The 19,151-nt window shown below is 41.7% G+C and overlaps 1 protein-coding gene across 5 annotated transcripts in view; it reads left to right on the top strand.

Moving 5' to 3' along the window:
- Positions 1-19,151, top strand: part of INVS (inversin) — a 219,896-nt gene that overhangs the window by 187,816 nt on the left and 12,929 nt on the right. For all 5 annotated transcript variants that reach the window (XM_050938135.1, XM_050938137.1, XM_050938136.1 and 2 more), the window contains 2 exons: positions 5,696-6,006; positions 12,402-13,206. In XM_050938135.1, coding sequence (XP_050794092.1) covers positions 5,696-6,006; positions 12,402-13,206 — 1,116 coding nt within the window. The remainder of the gene's footprint in view (positions 1-5,695; positions 6,007-12,401; positions 13,207-19,151) is intronic.

Consider the following 19,151-nt stretch of genomic DNA (forward strand, 5'->3'; position numbering starts at 1 on the left):
TCGGTAGACATATAGCTTGGTTCAAGAGAAACTAAGAAATCACTTTAGATAAAAACTTAGGGTGTGGCCACAGGGATACTTGGTCTTTGGAAAATTGGTTTTAAGGAGGCTCTGCCCTCAAAGCCTGCAACTTGCATCCACTTCTTGCAGACATCATCACCACAAGGAAGGGAGTTTTCTGACACAGAAGCGGGAAAGAAGTCACCAGAAGCTTGACCAGAGCCCCATAAGAGCTATTAAGCAATATTACGGTCCCATGAAGGAACCAGTTCTTTAACCAGTGAGTAGAGATGAGACTCCTTTGAAGAACCTCACTGCTATGGAGTTTGAAAACTCCAACTTCCCATGGATAGATGGATGAAATGCTGAAATAAATTTCTGCCAAGTGGACTCTCGATTAACTAAATGGAAGACCAGAAGAATGAAGGTATAACAGGTACTCCAAGATGTCCTGGATACAAGCCAGCATCAGTTGAACTCCCTGAGCTGATGACCATACCGAGAATTGCTTCCATTTGGCCAAATAGGCTGGTGGAGAGTTTCCTGTTGTTAAGCAAGACCTGCAGGACCACCTCAGGTGGAACATTGTTCCTCATTGTCATCTAGCCAGGCAGCAGCCGCACTGTATGCAAAACCTAACCCTGGTGCAGATTCAGGAGGTCAGGATGAAAAGGAAGGAATATAGGAGACTGAACCAGTGATGTGAGGAGGTCGGAGAAGCAACATTGCCTCAGCCACTCTGGACCAATAAGAATGAGCTTGGCGCAATCCAGTTTCAGCCTAAAAATGACCTGTGGGATGATTGGAACTGGAGGAAAGGCATACAGAAGTCCAGACTCCCAGTTCCGGTGGAAAGCCTCAGTCAAGGAGACTGAACTAAGGATCCCCTCGGGAGCAGAACAGCTTGCTTTTCTTTTCTGTTCTTCTGACAAACAGGTTGATCATCGGGATGCCCAAAACTGCAAAGGTGGACCACAGGACACCGGGTTTCAGAGACCACTCATGAGTCAGGGAGCAATTCTTGCTGAGGTGATCTACCAGGTGGTTATCGGTCCCAAGTCAGCATTCGGCCCCAGGGGTAAAGTTTTCCCAGATGCAAAACTGCCAGAGCCTGATTGCCTCCTGATAAAGCTTGTTGTAGCATGCTTCCCGCTGCATGTTCACAGAACACATCATGATGGTATTGTCGGTAGTATGAGAACTGCTGAGCACATGATGTGACCCTGAAAGGCCAGACAGGCATTGTAGATGGCACAAAGCTCCATGGCATTGATATGCAGAGAAGCTGCTTGTGCTAACTAAAGGCCTTTTCAGCGACCCCAGATGTGCTCCCCGACCTATTAAGGAGGCATCAGTGACTATAGTCCTGGTCGGTGGAAGCTGAGCAAAAGGAACAACTTTGCACACATTGTCCTGAACTGGCCACCACTGAAAGGAACCCAGAATCAATGCCATAGGTTAAACCAGTGTATCCAGGAGATAGCAATTTGAACCATAGACCAACTTCAGTCACATCTGAAGAGGCATTTTGAATTACCTGTGTGCATGCGGCCATATGGTCTCACAAACTCAGGCATATTTGGGCTATGGTTGAAGATTGAGACTGCAGCTCCAGACATAGGTGGTGGATTGCCTGAAATGACTTTGTCGGTAGAAGTGCTCTGGAACTCATAAAGTCTATCAGGCCCCCTGTTTATTTTGAGATACTGTCATTTTAGTGTTACTCTTCAATACCATTTTCAGTTAAAGGGCCACTGTCAATGTTGGTCATTAAGGTAAATAAAAAAATCCATAATTATGTTACTAATACCATAGACTAAATCAAACAAATCTAAAAACCCAATTTATTTTTTTGTAACGATTACCCATACACAAAGAGCAAAATGTATCTTTTAGCTTAGATTAATTTTATTTCAGATTAAGAAACATTGATGATAGTATTCGATATAATTTCTCTGTGAGAATAAGAATGTAGTGAATGACTCTCTAACATTTTGCACGTGAACTGAAACTGAAAATTGCATTTTCTTCCAGCTCTCCTTCCTTTTTATAGGGAGATCTCTCTACATTTAAGGGAACAAGATAGAGAAAACAATAATCCATCTTTTATAATTTTCTACTTCATTTTGTTCCAGAATCCATTTTTTGTTTTACATCTCTTTTGCTTGCAAATATATGAATTAAGTATAAATTTATTGTCCTCTAGAGTCTGCAGACACCTTGATCTTTGAGAGATGTGAAGTGCCCATTCATCTCAATGGATTGTTAACAATGAAACATAACAAGGACAGCTTAAGTGGAAACATTAACTGTTGCACTTCTGATGCATTATTTAGCATAAATACCAAGCTAATATATTTCTCTGTTGTTGGATGTAGTGGCAGATGTCAGGGCAGGACTCAGAGAGGTAACTTGTTACTGTTGAGGTGTGGGGAATGAGGAATTCTGCACCTGCCACCTCCAAAATTTAAAATCACCTCCTCTCCTCCTTAGAAAGGAGAAGGAGAAGCATCTTTTACCAAATAACAAAGCCTGAATTCACTCTTGTTTGTCAAAAACCTCCAACTACCTTCTGTGCCTTCATGGGCGCCAAAAGACCCAACTGTCTCCTATTCAGCAGTCAAAACATCCAGCTTCCCCTCAACAACTTCTACAGTGTAATAATGGATTTTCAGTACAAAATTCTACAGCACATTCCAGTTGAAGATTTTGGCCCAGTGTAAAATAAATTGAATTTAATCTCAAAATAAATAAAATAAATCACAATTGATTGGACTGAGGGAGAATGACAGCGGCACAGTGCCACGTAACTCTGAGGTAAAACTGGCATAAAATAACTCTACAGGAAGAAAACCCATCATTTCTTTCCCACCTTCTCAGTCCAATGTCAGTTTTAAAACTTTATAATTAGCCTAGTGTTGCAGTTACGATCTTTTGTGTAGTTCTGCTAGTCAACAGATAGACTTGAATTCAGAGTGACAAGGTTCAGGCTACATCTGGGTTGATTGTATATTGCCTGTGTCATTTCTTTTATGGAGTTAATTGTGGATTCAAGTAGTAGTCTGATTCTCTGGAAGAAAGGAAAATGACTGTTATGTGAATAGTATGGTCTAATTTATCAGATCAAATGGCAGAGTAACAGCAGTGAGATCTACACTATATATGAGACAGACACCCACACATTGTCTGTTTGTGCAATGCCAATATTATTGTTTGAAACCAGCCACTGTTATCAGTGCCGGAGAGAATGCTGAAGTACCTCAATCTGCCAGGAGTGCAGTTTGTAGATCCATTAGCAGGATTTCAGGCACCCAGGTTCAATCAGCTTCTTCTGCAGGACATACATGCTAAGATAGCAGTGACAGATAAAGTTAAGGCTTCTCCCTGACAGATCACACTGAAATGACACATACTGGCATTGATATGAATCACAGAAACTGATGATGACATGCTGCATAACTAGCCTGTCATATGCTGTGCTGTGAGCTAATGTGTCAACAGTCCACAAACCATGTTACAGCATTGGAAGCAAATTAAAATATTAGAGGGCTACATGGTCTGACATTTACCACCTGTCCATTTTTATAGGAAAAATTGTCACTTTATTTTATAACCACAGTTTAGTTTTCTATTTATAAAAACAAGTGCACGATAATGTTTGCCACAGATTATGGGATTTATTCCACTTCTGAGGAAAAACCTACAGAGTTGTGCAATTCCACTTGTATTTATTTTTAATCTTGGCCAGAATCATCTTGCATACCTATTCAATGTTTATTTTCAAAGGCTCCATTTTTTAAATCAAATATATTATTTTATGGATAAAATAAGTGTACACAACTTTTGAATTCACATATCTGGTTTTCAATATTTTGAATTTTTATAACATACATCAATTTTTGCAAAGGAAGGCTACATGATTTGAACTACCCACATGACTCATTTTGAAGCATTTCTTCACGAGTAATTGAAAACACAGCTACTAGGCTCTTACTCCCTGTCTGTTGCTCTGATTGTCAACCCCTCTTTGAATCTCGACTCTGGAACCCCATTTCATACTGCCTCTAAATCAAGCTTCTTGTCCTCACCTTTCCTTCCACTCTTCTATTTATTATTTTAGGACTATTGGCACCATACTGTCATTCAGTCAATATTGGGGCCCATTGTGTTAGTCATTGTGCATACACCGAGTATGAGAGATGGTTCCTGTCCCAGGGAGCTTCCCACTTAAATAGATGAGACAGACAACAAATGTTAGAGAAGCAAAATGTTAGAAGTATTTTTGAAAAATGTTGTCTGATCATGGTGTTCCCTTCCCTCTCCACTCCGCCAGCCTTAAACACCCAGCTGCTTCTCCCACAATGGTCTGCATTCTCTTCCATGATGCCACCTACATGCGGAATGCCCTCCCTGAACCTGAGCTGAATAGGACCATCTCCACTTCTAAATTCCTCCTTAAGAGCCACTTCTGCTGCAACAAAAAATTGGCCAACTAATGATGGGTAGATTGTACAGCAGCTGGCAATAGCTCATTCACTTAATTAAATATTTAATAAAAGAGAAAAAGCCTTTCAACATAATTGGAATAATCAAGCTATGCACAATGGCTTATTTATAGCCTACATAACCATGTGACTGTTCGTCTCCCCTCCCCCCATTCCTTCCTATTGTTTGTTGCACTCACTTTGTGCCTTCTTTTACATTAGATTTTGCAGTTGGAATCATGTTGTCTGATGTCTTTGTACAGTTCCTAGCACAATGGGGCCTTATCCTGGCCCGGGCCTCTAGACACTACAGCAGAATAAGTACTAGTTCTAATAATAGCATTGGTGGCAAGAAGAACTAAAGTATGGGAAATTGCTTCAATGGAAAAAAAAAGCAGACAGCTTTATATCAGAATCAAGTAGTTTTTATAATATATGGTTACCATTTTTGGAATTTGAACAAAATAAATATACAGATAATAAGAGATTGACCAAACAGAAATCAGTCTTTTAAAGGTAACAGTACAGGTTTTGAATAAGATTTATTGTTTGTATTGAAAGTTTGTATATGTTAATGTTAACAATTAACACAAAGTTAAAAAGGTAAAGTAAAATGTTTCATGGATTCATTTGCACTGTTTCTAAGTGTTACTTGTTTTCAGATTATCTCTGCATTTTATACAGATATTTTAATTTGTATTACAGATATTTCTTGGCATGTGTAGACTTGCCCTGGTTTATGTTAATGGGTTTTTTAGTAAATGATTCATAAGTGAGCTTTTAAACAAGTAAACATCAAGGGTTTTTTTAATAAAACTAAAACAAAAAGGGAGGTTTAATTCTGATTGTGGTTTCTATTTTTGGGACCTTGACTTTATAAAAAGTTCCAGTGGTTTAACCAAGGTGTGTTTGCTAAATCTATTTCATTAAAATGGTTCAAACCTCTGTGAGATGGACTTAAACCTGACTTATATTAATTTACCTTAATTCAGCTACTGTCAGTTGTTACATTTTGTCAAGCAGAGACGTTTCAGCGCCATATGCACCTGTTCCTTTAGTGGGCAGTGCTGACAATAAAAGCTTGAAAAACCTAGAATATCAAGCTCATATTGTGATTTATGTCAAGTTTCTACTGATGATGGAATCATTTTCAGAAACATGCTGTAATATTTGGTCTTTGTTAATATTTATAATATTGACTCTAACTATAGGAAACGTGAAGAAGAAAATAAGAGGAAGGAAGCAGAGCTGTTGAAGGGAATGCAGAACCTCGTACTCAATAGGGTGCAAGTACAGCCACATCCTGCAAATAGAGAGAAGAGTAACAGAACTCCTAGCACTCCACAGCTGCCTAGTAAACAAATTGATGTACATAGTAACAGGCTTTTCTGCAGTAACATTTCTCAAAACCAGGCAGGGAAAAACAATAGAGGATCACCTGCAACCTCTCAAAACAAAACGACCCCAAAGGAAAAATGTCTGTCTGCAGAACTACTGAGTGAAGATCACAAAAACAAAAAAGGTTTGTAATCAATGAATTGGCTAGACTGACTATGCAGTGGATGTGCAGTGATATTCTATAGATGGGCTCTGTCTGACCATTTCCATCATGGGAGGAAGCATATTGTGCTCCCTTTTTGTTCTTTTATCATTGAAGACAGACATACAGGATACTAATATATTCATTTGGATATGAATCATATTTTAGTATGCAAGTTCTGTCAGTTTACATGGTCACAATTACAAATATTTATTATGTGTTTTAGACTTAATATTCAAAATGTTTCAAGACAAGTGGTTGGTAGTGGAGCTTCTTAGTTTATCAGGGGTTCTGTTTCAAATAAAGAGAGTTGAAAGATAAAAGTTATCACTTAAACACCTGTCTTTATTTTCTGTTCTTTTTGTCAGTTATTTCCTATCATATATAAGTGGATGTAAATGGTTTTATGTAAATAGCTGTGTTTCCCCTCCTAAGCAATTAGTACCAAGTGCAGTGTTGCCTTACTTTAAGAAAAAACGTATTTGAAATATCTGTGGGTTTCTGGTGAACTTCAGTGGGGAAATTTTATATATAGACAGACTGTGCAAGAGGAAGGTCCCCAGCACACAGAAGGACTGTGCAGGCTGCTCCCAGTGACAGAGCACTCCTACAGTGCCCCACTGCATTTGGGATACTTTGCAACCTGGGGGCAGTAGGAGGAAGCACTGTGATTCCCTCCCCTGCATTGTGCAAGAGGTGCTGAGAGGCATCATGTTCCTTAATGTCCCCCCTACATTTCCCCACACACACACAGTTTTCCCTAGCCCCCAAATACCTGTGCAAATATCATTCAAGGGAAACTGCAAGATTAGTTCCTCTTAAAAGGGTTATAATCTTCCATCATACTGAGAAAAGATTTACCCAGCAGGAGAGCTAAAAGTACACATACATTAGGATCATTTGATCTGAATTTCAAGTGCATACTTAGCGATCCAAAAAAGAAAATATTATCCAAACACAATTAGTGACTGGGCTACCAGTGGGAAAAACTATTTAATAACCTCTTGGTTTGTTACACTAGTTCATGCATTGAATCTGCATCATAAGTACATCACAGAAGAATTGTACAGGTGTAAATGAGGGCATTGTAAGAGCCTGCTGCTCTCCAGCAATCTCAGACCCCAAGAACTCCTGCTGGTCTCTCAAATGTAAAATTATCCCCACCTCCTGTCTGTTCTTCAGACAACTGGAAGTCTATTACCATGAAGGAAAGAAAAAAGGAGTGAAGGATCTGTTTCTTCGGCATCATCACCCAAATGCCTTTACCTTGGGAGCAGGGAAATGGCCTACCAGACAGCATAGTTAATTGATCTTATAGCAAAACCATACAAAAGATTTCTCTCTTAGTCAGATGTTTGCATAATAAGGCTATATAATTGGGTAATGATAAACAAATAGTAGTATAAATCTCGGCATCTACAGTAAATGCCGTCTCTCATAAACACCACATTAAAATACTAAGGTTGCAAATATAAAGAACTAAAAAATCAAGACTTGCCCAGAGATAAGGTTTTCCATTGCAGAATGAATATGTGTGGCAGAGACAGGAGGGAAATGTGGGATGGTGAAGGTAAGGGAGGGAAAAGGAAAGGGACAAAAAGCTTGAAAAATGCAGAAAAAAAGAGGAACGGGACAAGAAAAAACAGAAGTATAAAAAATGCAAAAGAAATGTGAATACCCTTTACTTTCAACCTTTCCCAACCCCTCCTTTGCCAAAACTCTCCTGTGACATTGACCAAAATTATATTTCAAGATTTGCTCACAATGATGTTTCTACAGTTGACTTTTCATAAAATGCAGGTATCATAAAAATCAGGTTTCCGTCTTTCATAGCCAAAATTTAGTTACAAACTCTATTATTTAAGCTCTCAAACCTAATCCCTGAGCAAAACAAACACACACACACACACACACACACACACACACACACACACACACACACACACACACACACACACGATGATAAGCTTCTAAAAAGACAGGAATTTGTTGATAAAAGGTTTGTTGTAATTGTGTTGGTCCCAGGATTTGAGAGAGACTAGGTGGAAGAGTTAATATCTTTTATTGGATCAGCTTCTCTTGTTGAGAGAGATGAGCTTTCAAGCTTACAGAGAGCTCTTCTTCAGGTCTGGAAACCTTAATCAGAGTGTCACAGCTAAATACAATGTGTAACAGATTGCTTAGCATAAGTAGTTAACACATATTTCAACGTGATGTGGCCCATTAGCACCACTCCAATCATAGGGAGGAAAGAAAGGGAGGGGAGGGAAAAAAGGAGCTGAGAGGTGGGGTTTGTTAGTGGCTTATAGATTGTTGTAATAAACCATAAATCCAGGCTCTCTCTTTCATGCTTCCTGTGTCCATGATTTTTAGTATCTAGCAAAGTTATTAGTTTAAGCTCCCGGGCTCATCTTTTGAAAGTGAATGTGCAGGTTTCCTTTGAGAATGAGGACTGGCAGATCAGATATATAGACACTCTTCATTTAGTGAAAAATGTTCACCCACAGGTGATAGTGTTTTTGTCTTTTATCTTTTTCCTGTGTGAGTTCATTTGAGAGCGTAATGATTGTCCAATTTCACCTACATAGTTGCTATTGGGGCATTTAGTACCTTGGATGAAGTACACCACATGTTGCAATAGGCATGTGTAATAATCCTGGATCTTGAAAGGTGTGTTTTGAGGGATGTTGATCATTGTAGCCGTGGAGATATGTCTGCAGTTTTTACGTTTGTTGTTCAGGCAGAGTCTGGTGACACTTTGTATTGGTGTTTCCTGGTCTGTGTGGAACTTGTTTCTGACGATGAGCTTGGAGAGGTTGGGATGCCGAAGAACTAGATGCAACAAGAGTCAAACTCTGAAGCCCTTAATCAGTTCTTATTTGGGCTAAACTCTCATAGATCTCAAAGTTTTACCTGAATAAGTACCAAATTGGGAATGCAGGATTTAGTCTTAAGGGGCAGATCCTACAGTCTTTACTTGGACAAAAATCCTATTAAGTGCAGTGGGGTCCAAGATTTGGCCTTCGGCGAGTGGTTCTTGCTTCCCAATAGAAAGCCATCGATCAGCCTTTTAGAAAGGATTTGCATAGGATTTTGTCCAAAACAAATGACTGAATCTGGCACTTTGGAAGGAACTCCAGCATAGCAATTATAAGTGGCTTTTTTGCACCTGCTATTAATGTATAAAAATTAAAATAAAAGTTAGTTAAAGACTCCTATCTTCAACCTCTGCTCTTCACTCAGGCAGTCCTATTTCCAGTCTTCGCTCTGTCTCATATGAAGCTGCAGAAATGCCTATAAGTTCTGAGTTCACAGAGCAGAGAGAATTTTACACATGCAGACCACTCTTCACATGCCATGGTGTACACACCAGTCATTATCTCCTGGTTCTTCTACTCAGAAAAAGCTCACTTCACTCCTAAATATGGTCTGTACCTTTTAGAACCATTTTGTTTTGAATTTGACCATTTTGAATTCCTTCTCCTCTTAGTTACTTGCCTAATCACTGAAAGTTCTATAGCAAATTATTTTAACCGTAATAGTGAGTCATGGTTGACTTTAATTCAGGTTCTATTATACTCACGATGCGAACAGCAGGTCACCTGTAGATTTCAATATGATGGATTCTATTTTTAAGGGTTGTCTCACTTTTCCTTATCAAGATAGGAATGAATCTGTTGGGGGAATCAGAGATGTTGTTCTGACAATACTGGAAATGTGCTACCTGTGTACTTAGTATTGGCCCATTCCTGCTCATATTGATGTTGGTGGGAGTTTTGCTTGTGACTTCACTGGGAGCAGGATAATGTCACTGTCATATTATGTTCAGAGAACCATCCTATTTTGATCTTTTTAGCAGATAAATGTATAGACGCAAATTAGGAAAATCGTCTTCTTCCCACTTTTTTTTTTTTGGTTAAAGAAGAAAAAACATAGTACATTAGGTCTGATTAGCATAAAATGTTGCACAAATGCTTATCTTAGTGTGAACTGGAAAACACACTTTGTTTGAATTATATATTCCCATTGTATATTCCAAGAATATAAAAATTTTCCTCCCCCATTCCTGGAACTGAATTAAAAAATATGTATACACCCCAGAGAACATTGGGCTATTTGTGTTCATGGCAATCTTGTTCAGATAGATTAGTAAGAATAACAACAGCCTTGGTATGTACCAAACCCCCGAGCTACCCCTTTGACAAGTCTTCCCAATCTGAGAGACTGTGGACAATAATCCCTTGTTTCCTACCTGTAAATCAAATGTTTATATGCCATAACCTCTTATCCAGACGATAGATTTCTGACTTCTCCACTGCAGTTAAAGGAATTACATCAGGAATAAATTTAGCCCAGTGGGTTTTTATGTGCTTTACTGGACTGTATAACCTAAGCGTTTTCTATGGCTCTACTATGATTGCATTTTATCAAACACACAATAATAACAAATGTATTTTTTCTCTCTCTCTTGTCTATCCATTAACTCTGTCTGCATGCTGTATTGACTCCTTTCTGTGCTCTAGCTCTTTCTCTGTTCTCCCTCGGGCTCTTTACTAAGCAAATTCTGCATTGCAGCCAAAGCAAACTATCTGAGGGATTTTCATTTTGTGCTCGAGTCCCACTTCCAAGCTATTATCACCAGAATGTTTAGAAGCTATTGTCACATGTGGCATGCTGGTCCAAGCGTGGACCTGGAAATAGGAAAGAGAAAATTTACAACAAGGGAAAATTGGGACTTAGTAGTTTGATTTAGGATGTTGGAGCAGGGATCTAGAAATTGTGTGTGTTTCAGCCTGGCACCCCAGTATTCATCACTGTCATGTAATTATGATATGTTTTGTACAAAGTATGTCTGGTGAGGTATCATTCTCAATGTCTTGGTCTGCTAGACATGAATATCTCATTGGATTGGTGTTGTGAGGTTGAAAACACCCATAAGCAGTCTTTCAGGGACAACAATAAAAGACCAAACAATGTTAATGGCTTATTGAGGAAATGCACACAAGCACAAGGATTACCCCAGGAACTGTGTACAACAGAAACCTCTCAGAGATAGCACTACACAATGGAAACTGTTTGACCCGGGTCACAGCAAAAGAGCTTTCCAGGAAGTGGGAAGAAGATATAAAAGGGGGAAATGACATCATGATGGTACCTCACTCTCCCTGCAACAACGCACCTGGAAACACCTGAGAGACAAAGGCTGAACTGGGGGAAGTGATGGTCCCAGGCTAAAGGGATTTCTAGCTTGTGTATTAAAACCTGGGAAACCCAAGCTGCAAAGCAAAGGCAGCCTGTGCCTTAAGAAACTGCCAGCCTGTTTATCACGCAGGATGAGAATTTGCTAATTCATATCCAACCTATCTAGTATGTTAAGCTCAGTTTGCATTTTTGTTTATTTATTCAGTAATCTGCTTTGGTCTGTTTGCTATCATTTATAATCACTTAAAATCTACCTTTTTGACATTAATAAACTTATTATATGTTTTAATCCAAACCAGCGTACATTTGACTAAGGTGTCTGGGGGAAATCTCAGCTTGGTTACCACGAGTGTACATGGTCCTCTTCACATTGAGGGAGAGGCGGACCGGATATTAAACCCATATACTGGCCAGATTTGACCAGGGCAGGACGGTACTGCTCTGAGGTCCTAGACTGTGAGACTGGTGGTTAGAGAGCCTGCAGGTAACTGCAACTGGGTGTGTCCCTACCTGTGTGAATGCTGGTGAAAGTGCAAGATTGGAGTATTCTGCAGCTTGTCACAGCAGTACAGTGTAAAGGGAGTCCAGGCTGGTGGGTCAGAGGGCTGAGTGGTACCCCAGCTCCAGGTGGCACCCCTGGGGGGAACCTGTCACAGCATGCTCTAGACTATCTATGGCAGGGGATTACGCTAAGTATACAGAGAGGGATTTTCATTATATGACAGAATACGTCATGGCTACATCGAAAACTTCTTAGACATGCTGTGAGTGGTGGTACTCTGCTGTACTTTATTCAATGGAGCAAGTAGGTGTGTAAATAGGAGTGGGTGTTCCATTACCATACATTGAATCCATTTTCACAAGGAAGGCCAACAGATCAGAACAGGTGAACATTACTTCTCAGTGTGAGCTAGTCTAGGTATCTGATTCAAATTTTGTGTCAGCAAGAGAAATCGATTAAATGTTCACAGAGTAACCAAATAAAGAAGTTAGGTTCCTTTTATTCCGTGGGTGTTTTTCCCTCTAATACTTCCTGCCTAGTCACTTTCTTTTTCCATATTTCTAAATCTCAGTGTGCCACAATGGTTATTGTGCAAAAAATGAATTGGAAAAATAAAGCTCATTTTTGCAGTATCAATGATCGTAACATTGATTTTTCATTTATCTCCCTAAAGAATTATCCAGAAAACACACCAAAAGCAAGACAGCTTGTGTCCATTTCCATTGTGGTAAAGAAAATGATGGAGCCAAGGTTGAAGCTAACCATCAAGTTGTGGCAGCCACAGAGTGGTATGGTGAAAAGCACAAGGAGCAGACTGCAAGCGCGAAAGGCTTAGCACATGGCAACGAAAAGCACATCCCTTGTTTTAACACAGCCAGTGCAGAGGAGCAATTAGCAGATCAAAGTCAATCTATAGCTGGCAACAGAAGCTATTGTGAAGGAACAACAGGGCACTTGCAGAAGATTAACTGCACGGATGGAAACTCAAGGAATTCAAGGCAGTGTGAAACACTATCAAAAGGCAAACCGCGCACGCTGAAAGCAAGAAATAAAGAGTTAAACAGTGAGAGATGTTCGCCAGCTGGCTCCAGTAGACCTGGAAGTGCCAAAATGAGATTTGTAAACATCAGAAATGACAGTTCACATGCTGTAGTACAAACTAACAATGTAACAAATAACGAATTAGCAAAAAAGACCTGCCCTTTACTGTCTATCAAAGCAGGAACGACAAGACCTGTGCCAAGTGATCCAGCAGCTCACGCTATTTTTGATGATAGTCTGAACTTGGAAAAATTAGATATAACGGGGTCCAAGAATGCAGATCATCAATTATGTTCCCATCTCCCATGTCAGAATATGAATATTGAACTTATTCCGTTAGAGATCCGTATGCAGATAATAGAAAAGGAAAGAAAACGAAAAGAGCTATTTCGGAAGAAGAACTATGCTGCTACTGTTATTCAGAGGACATGGAGAAGGTAAGAAGATTGTTACAAAAGATAGAGAGAAATACAATGAGATAAAACATAATCAGAGTTCTTTGGGAACTTGCTTTCTCTATTTTGTCCCTTTCCCTATAACATTAATAGTGATAAATCAGGGATTTAATTCTCTGTCACTAAATAAGTAGAAATGTATGCTAGTGGCCAGGAGTCATTAAGTCAGTTCATAAAGAGTGCAAGGAGAGTAATGACTTTTAATAGCTAGTTAAAATATAAACATTTTGTTTAGAATATGGCTATTCACAGAAAACAAAGGCCCTAAATGTATCCCCCATGCAGCAGTTTAAACTACTTTTCTGGCAAAGATTTTTACCACCTCTGCTAACACCTCCTTCTACCAGCTCATGTGCAATTCCACGCTGACCTCTGATTATTAAATAGGGTCCAAATAGCAAGGTGTTTGGCAGCTGAGATGTACTTGGCAGCCAATACTGGAAACAGTAGTTGTAACTGTACTCAATGGGAATTATTGTTGCCTAGAGGAGGAGGAGGACAGGAACGACTGAGGTCTACCAGTGCTTGACGTCCCCACAACCCTATCTTACCCTCACAAGTGCAGAGAACTTATGTGGTGTATGCACATCAGAGCCTGGTGGAAGACCCTTGCTAAATGTACCAGTAGAATCCCAAGTCACTGCCAATATTACTCATGGAGGAAGGTACTATTCAGTGAGTAACTGTGGCAGAATCTGTCCCATATGACTGTAAAAAATTGAGATTAATATTAGATTCAGAAATAAAATATCTGATAATCCTGTTTCTTAATATTTAATTTCTAATTCTAAAAATTGACAAATAGAGAGTAAGCCAGTTATCTGCAAATGCAGTATATCATACATTTTTAGTTCCTCCTTTCTACATTTTTGAGTGGAACGTCACTTCTTCATTTTTTGTGTGAAGACAGAAAACGATAATTAGTAACGTATACGATAATCTAATCTTTCCAAGTCTCTGTATACCTTACTCAAAAAAATGTTAATTTCCTTTTAAAATTAAATAAAACAAAAGTTTTATAGATTGTCCTGAATTTGATAGTCTCAGCTGTGACCACTGAGGCATGGTGACAAACTGCTGAGCAATACAGCACACTCACCCAAACTGATGGTTATTCTACACTTAAATATATACCAAGCCAGTAACCAAAATAAACTTCTGTCTGACCACGCTAGTTAACAAGAATTCAAAAATGCGGTGGTCTTAAGCATTCCAGCCGTTATTTCACCACTCAGACACTAGGCTTAGTGATGAGTGGTTATTGAAAGCCAGTTTCATCAAGCAAAAGGGTTCTTCTGGTCTCAAGAGATCAGCCACATACCCAAGTAAATATATAACTCAGATCTTACCCAATAATCACACTGCTGCCAGTCCTTTAGTAAGTAAAATCTAAAGGTTTATTCATAAGAGAAAAGAAGGAGAGTTAAAATGGTTAATAGATCATATACATACAATAATTGCAAAGTTCTTTTATCAAGTTTGTAGCAGTAATGAAATAAACTGCTGGCTTGTAAAGTCTCCGGTAACTTCCAAAAGATTGGATCGTTCTCAGTCCATAGATTGGAATGCTCCTTTTAGTTGTAAGTCCATAGTCTAGAGAATCTGAGCATGAGAAAGGCAAGATGGAGATGTTTCCAGTGTCTTTTAAACCTTTTGTCATCTGCCTGAAATTTTTCTGTTTCAAACACAAAGCCCACAGCCCCAGTTTGTGGAAAAATAGAGGCCCAAGATGGAGTCCAGGGTCACATGAGCATATCACATGTCATTACATGCTTCAGTGACTCACAGGGGCAACCATTACTAAGGCTATGATTTAATCATGGGTATTGTGAGGGTTCACGCCCCTTGTTGCAGGGCAATACGGGCTCGTGGCCAGAGTCCATAGGATTGCACCTGCTTGTGGGGTAGCACGGCCTAGTGGCCAGAGACCATAGAATTGACCCTAATAGCATCGTAGGACCTTGCCACAGGCTCAGCAGGGGGGTCCTACTGAGACAGGCTGAGGCTTACCGGGCTGCCCACCCAGACTGAGCTGAATTCCCTCCTTTTACACTCCCAGAGCACTTGGAGTATGCCCAGTACGAACAGAGCGGGACTTCCTCCATCAGAGCTACTGGTCTGACGCTGCTGGGGCTAGTGCGGGGCAGGGTTGCCCCATCACAGGTATTTTTAGTATAAGTCATGGCCAGGTCATGGGCAAGAAACAAAAAATCATGGCCCATGACCTGGCCATGACTTATACCATAAATACCCCGATTGAATTGTAGGGGTGGGAGGGGATGCTGTGACAGGGGTGGTACTGTAGGGGGGAAGCCTGCGGCACCAGCTGCAGGGGGCCCACTTCTGCTCCTGCCACTGCCTGGGGAGTAGCCCTGGGATGCCTGCAGCACCAGCTGTCAGTGGTAGCCACAGGGGGCTCACTGCTGCTCCTGCCACTGCCGGGGGGGTAGTCCTGGGGGCCTGCTGCTGGTCCGACCACCGCTGGGGGAGGAGGCGGGGGGAAGTCCCAGGGGACCCGCTGCTGCTCTGACTGCCGCTGGGGGCGGGGAAGCCCTTGGGGGGCTCACTGCTGATCTGGCCACTGCCGGGCGGGGGAAGAGAGGCCACGGGGGACCAGCAGTTGCTCCGGCCACTATGAGTGGGGGAAGCCCAAGGGCCAACCACTGCTCCAGCTGCCCCAGGACCGCAGCTCAGGTGGCCCCTGGGGCCAGCCACATCAGCTACAGCTTGGGTGGTCCCGGGGACAGGCTGCCAGAGCAGTGGCTGGTGCAGCTGGCTGCAGAGCTGCTCCAGCAGCAGCCAGTGTGGCTTCCCTAGGGAAGCTGCTCGAGCTGCTCTGGAGTCAGCCACACCGGCCCCTGCAGAAGTCGCAGGAAGTCACAGAATCTATGATTTCCACAACCTCTGTGACAAACATGGAGCCTTAGTCATTACCCATCTGGCTGGGGCATCCACAGAACGGCTCACCGGGCATGACAAGCTTCTCCTATGGCCCATTGTGAGTGTTAATTGCCTTTGGGTCCTCAATACAGTTTCAGTGTAGATTTTACCAGGTGGGTGTTACCCCAGGAACAAACACATTTGGGATACAGATACATAGAGCAATATTCATAACTTCAGATGCAGTGATAATACATGGATTTAGGATAATTTTATGTAGCACATCATAACTTTTCCATTGACATCTTAGATGATATACTTTGTACAAGATTTGTTACAATTGTCTAACGGTGGTAATATTAATGATATATATGGTCACATTTTGATTATACAGCATCACACATATATACAGTCCAAGTTTATGGTATGATGGACATTTATTTTGCTGATTGGGCTTAATCACGCAGAAGTGTGGATAAGGGTTGAGAGAGAGAGAGCGCAGTCCTGAACTGGCAGGGTGACTGAGCATGCTGCTTTGTACAGTAAGGCTTACAGGACAGATTGTGGCCTAGCTTGTGTAGCCATGCAAGCTAGTAAGGAAGCATAGACACCCCCTTACCATCTTGCACTTGCTAGTGTACTGCTGCACACAGCATGGGAGTGGCAGCAGGTTTCACAGAACCACTGCATCCATTTGTGGACAGTGGGTGGAGCTTTGACTCTGTTCTCCCTTCCGCAGCACACCGGACAGCATCGGTGTGTGATTCAGTAGAGGAATCTCTGCAGTGCATATGATTCTCTAGTCTAGGGGTAGTGGGTAGGTGGACCGCGGGCCAAATCCGGACCACCAGATGCTTTTCGGTGATAACATGGGTTAGAGCTACTGCATGGCCGGTATTTGACCAGCCTGGCCAGTTTTTTTTATGAATTTGCCAGTTGCCCTAAAAATAATTTAATGTGCCAGGTTTTTTTAACGTAGGTCTAAAGATTTGCATTATTGTCACAATACACTGAGACATCTGATGTTAAAACTTTGTGTGTCCAGCTAAAGATGCTGCAATGTTCCTGCTTCTACAGCTTAAGCGGTAACAGATCAAAATTGTTGAAAATACAGTGGCTGTCTGCCCACCAGTGTGCAAGTGCACTGCGTGTGTGTGAGAGAGGGTTTGAGTCACGTGAGAGTGAGGAGACGTGCCATGTTATCAATATTATCTCTGTTTTCTCTCTCTAGATACTATAAGTGGCTGTTGAAGGGGGAAGAGTTGTGGGTGAAGGATGCCGGGGCAGGGCGAGGGGTTGCATTTCAAAGGTGATAATCCTAGCACAGGCTGAAGCTGAGCCAGGGCTGGAGCCATGCCTGCTCCCCAATGGAGACCTCCCAGCAGGGGGCAAGCAGCTGGACTAGGCTGTGGGGCACAGTGTGTCTCTGAGCGGCTCCTTGTGCAGCCTCAGCACCATCAGCAGCAGCGCAGGGATGGGCCTGTCTTGTGAGGTCAGTCCCTGGATCCCTTTCCAGCCCGTGCCCCAACTGGCCTGTTCCTTCCCCAGTCCACCTTCAGTCACCTGCTTCTGCCACATCCCAGCTCTCCCCTTGACTGCTGTCTGCAGTCTCCTTGGTCCCTCCCGCTACCCGGAGTCCCCTTCCTGCCCCTCTGCTTTCCCAGCCCCTAAAGGGGCATTGCAAAGGTAGCTGGATCGTAGTCCAAATAGCTTCAGCTCCTGGCCCCGAGCTCAGAAGTACTCACACACACACACCCTGCTTTGCTGCCCAGATCCCAGCCCATACCCATTCCTCTTCTCCCCTGCTCCTATCTCTGCTGCTTGGCTCAACTGAGGGGCACAGAGAAAAATTTGCTGTGGGGGAAGCAGCAGTACCAAGTGGTTCAGGCCTGCCCCGTGCATCCTGTTTTCAGTTTAGGGAAATAAGGTTACCCTACTCTCTGGCAGGGTGGTAGGAGAGCCGGCAGGCGATCAGGGAGCTTAGGGGGCAGTCAGGTGGTTAGGGGACGAGAGCTGGATGGGCATCTGGACCTTGACTAAGAAATTTGGACCTTAACAAATTATAATTGACTACCCCTGGTCTAATCTATCTGTGACATTCACTGCAACAAGAATAGTGAGATAATTGAACAAGATTGTGTTAAGGGAGTGTTTGGTAGATGAATAATTTGCAAGTAAGCAAGCTAAGAGGAATATACAAAGGCAAATGAGCTTGTTACCTGTAGAGGTTGGGAAGCGATGTTTCACCTGTAACGTTGTATGATTAACTAGATGCAGTATAAGGAGCTCTCACCTTTCTCTGAAACATCTGCTACTGGCCACTACTAGACACAGGATACAGAACAGATGGACCATGGTCTGATCTGGCAATTCCTGTATTCCTAACGTTCAAGTATGACTATTTCATCATTCACACTAACTCGAAACAATCTGTATCTGTGCTCCTGTTCTGCCTCTTAATGCCCCTGAAAAACAAGGTTAGATTTATAAGCCTGTATATTTCCAGTTAGTTTTTAAATAGCTGTTGGAATATGGAAGTCACTTTATCTTCTCTGGGTATGCTCCTATTGCAGAGAGAGTAGTTCCAGTCCTGTTCTGTGGTGCTTTTAATTAATCCTGGGGTTCCTCTCTGATTTTTCTCATTTGTTTTGTGGTGTCTCCCTTATGTTCATACATTTGTCATCTTCTGTTTCCAGGAAACTTTTACTGTTTCTGGCATGTTTCCTTCACTCGGTCTGGTGAACAGACAAAGAATCATTTCATTTCCCAGCTCTATCACGCCGTCTGCCCTTAGCTCTTCTTGCTGTTCCGCAGGGATTCTGCAGTAGCTCCCACTATGATTTTTCCTCCTCATCTCCTTGTAAAACATTGTGCTTTTTTTTTGTAACAAAGGATGGATGACCCAGAGTTTCTTATTATGGTGCTCAGAGCTGTGACCCCAAATTCCCACAATGCATTTCATAAATACCTCAGTGATGCTAATAGCTGTCCTTAGACCTATTTTTCCTGCTGGAACCAACAGTTAAATGTTCTAGAAAAAAGAAAGT

Source organism: Gopherus flavomarginatus, chromosome 2 (genome assembly GCF_025201925.1).
Source record: "Gopherus flavomarginatus isolate rGopFla2 chromosome 2, rGopFla2.mat.asm, whole genome shotgun sequence".
NCBI classification, from domain to species: Eukaryota; Metazoa; Chordata; order Testudines; family Testudinidae; genus Gopherus; species Gopherus flavomarginatus.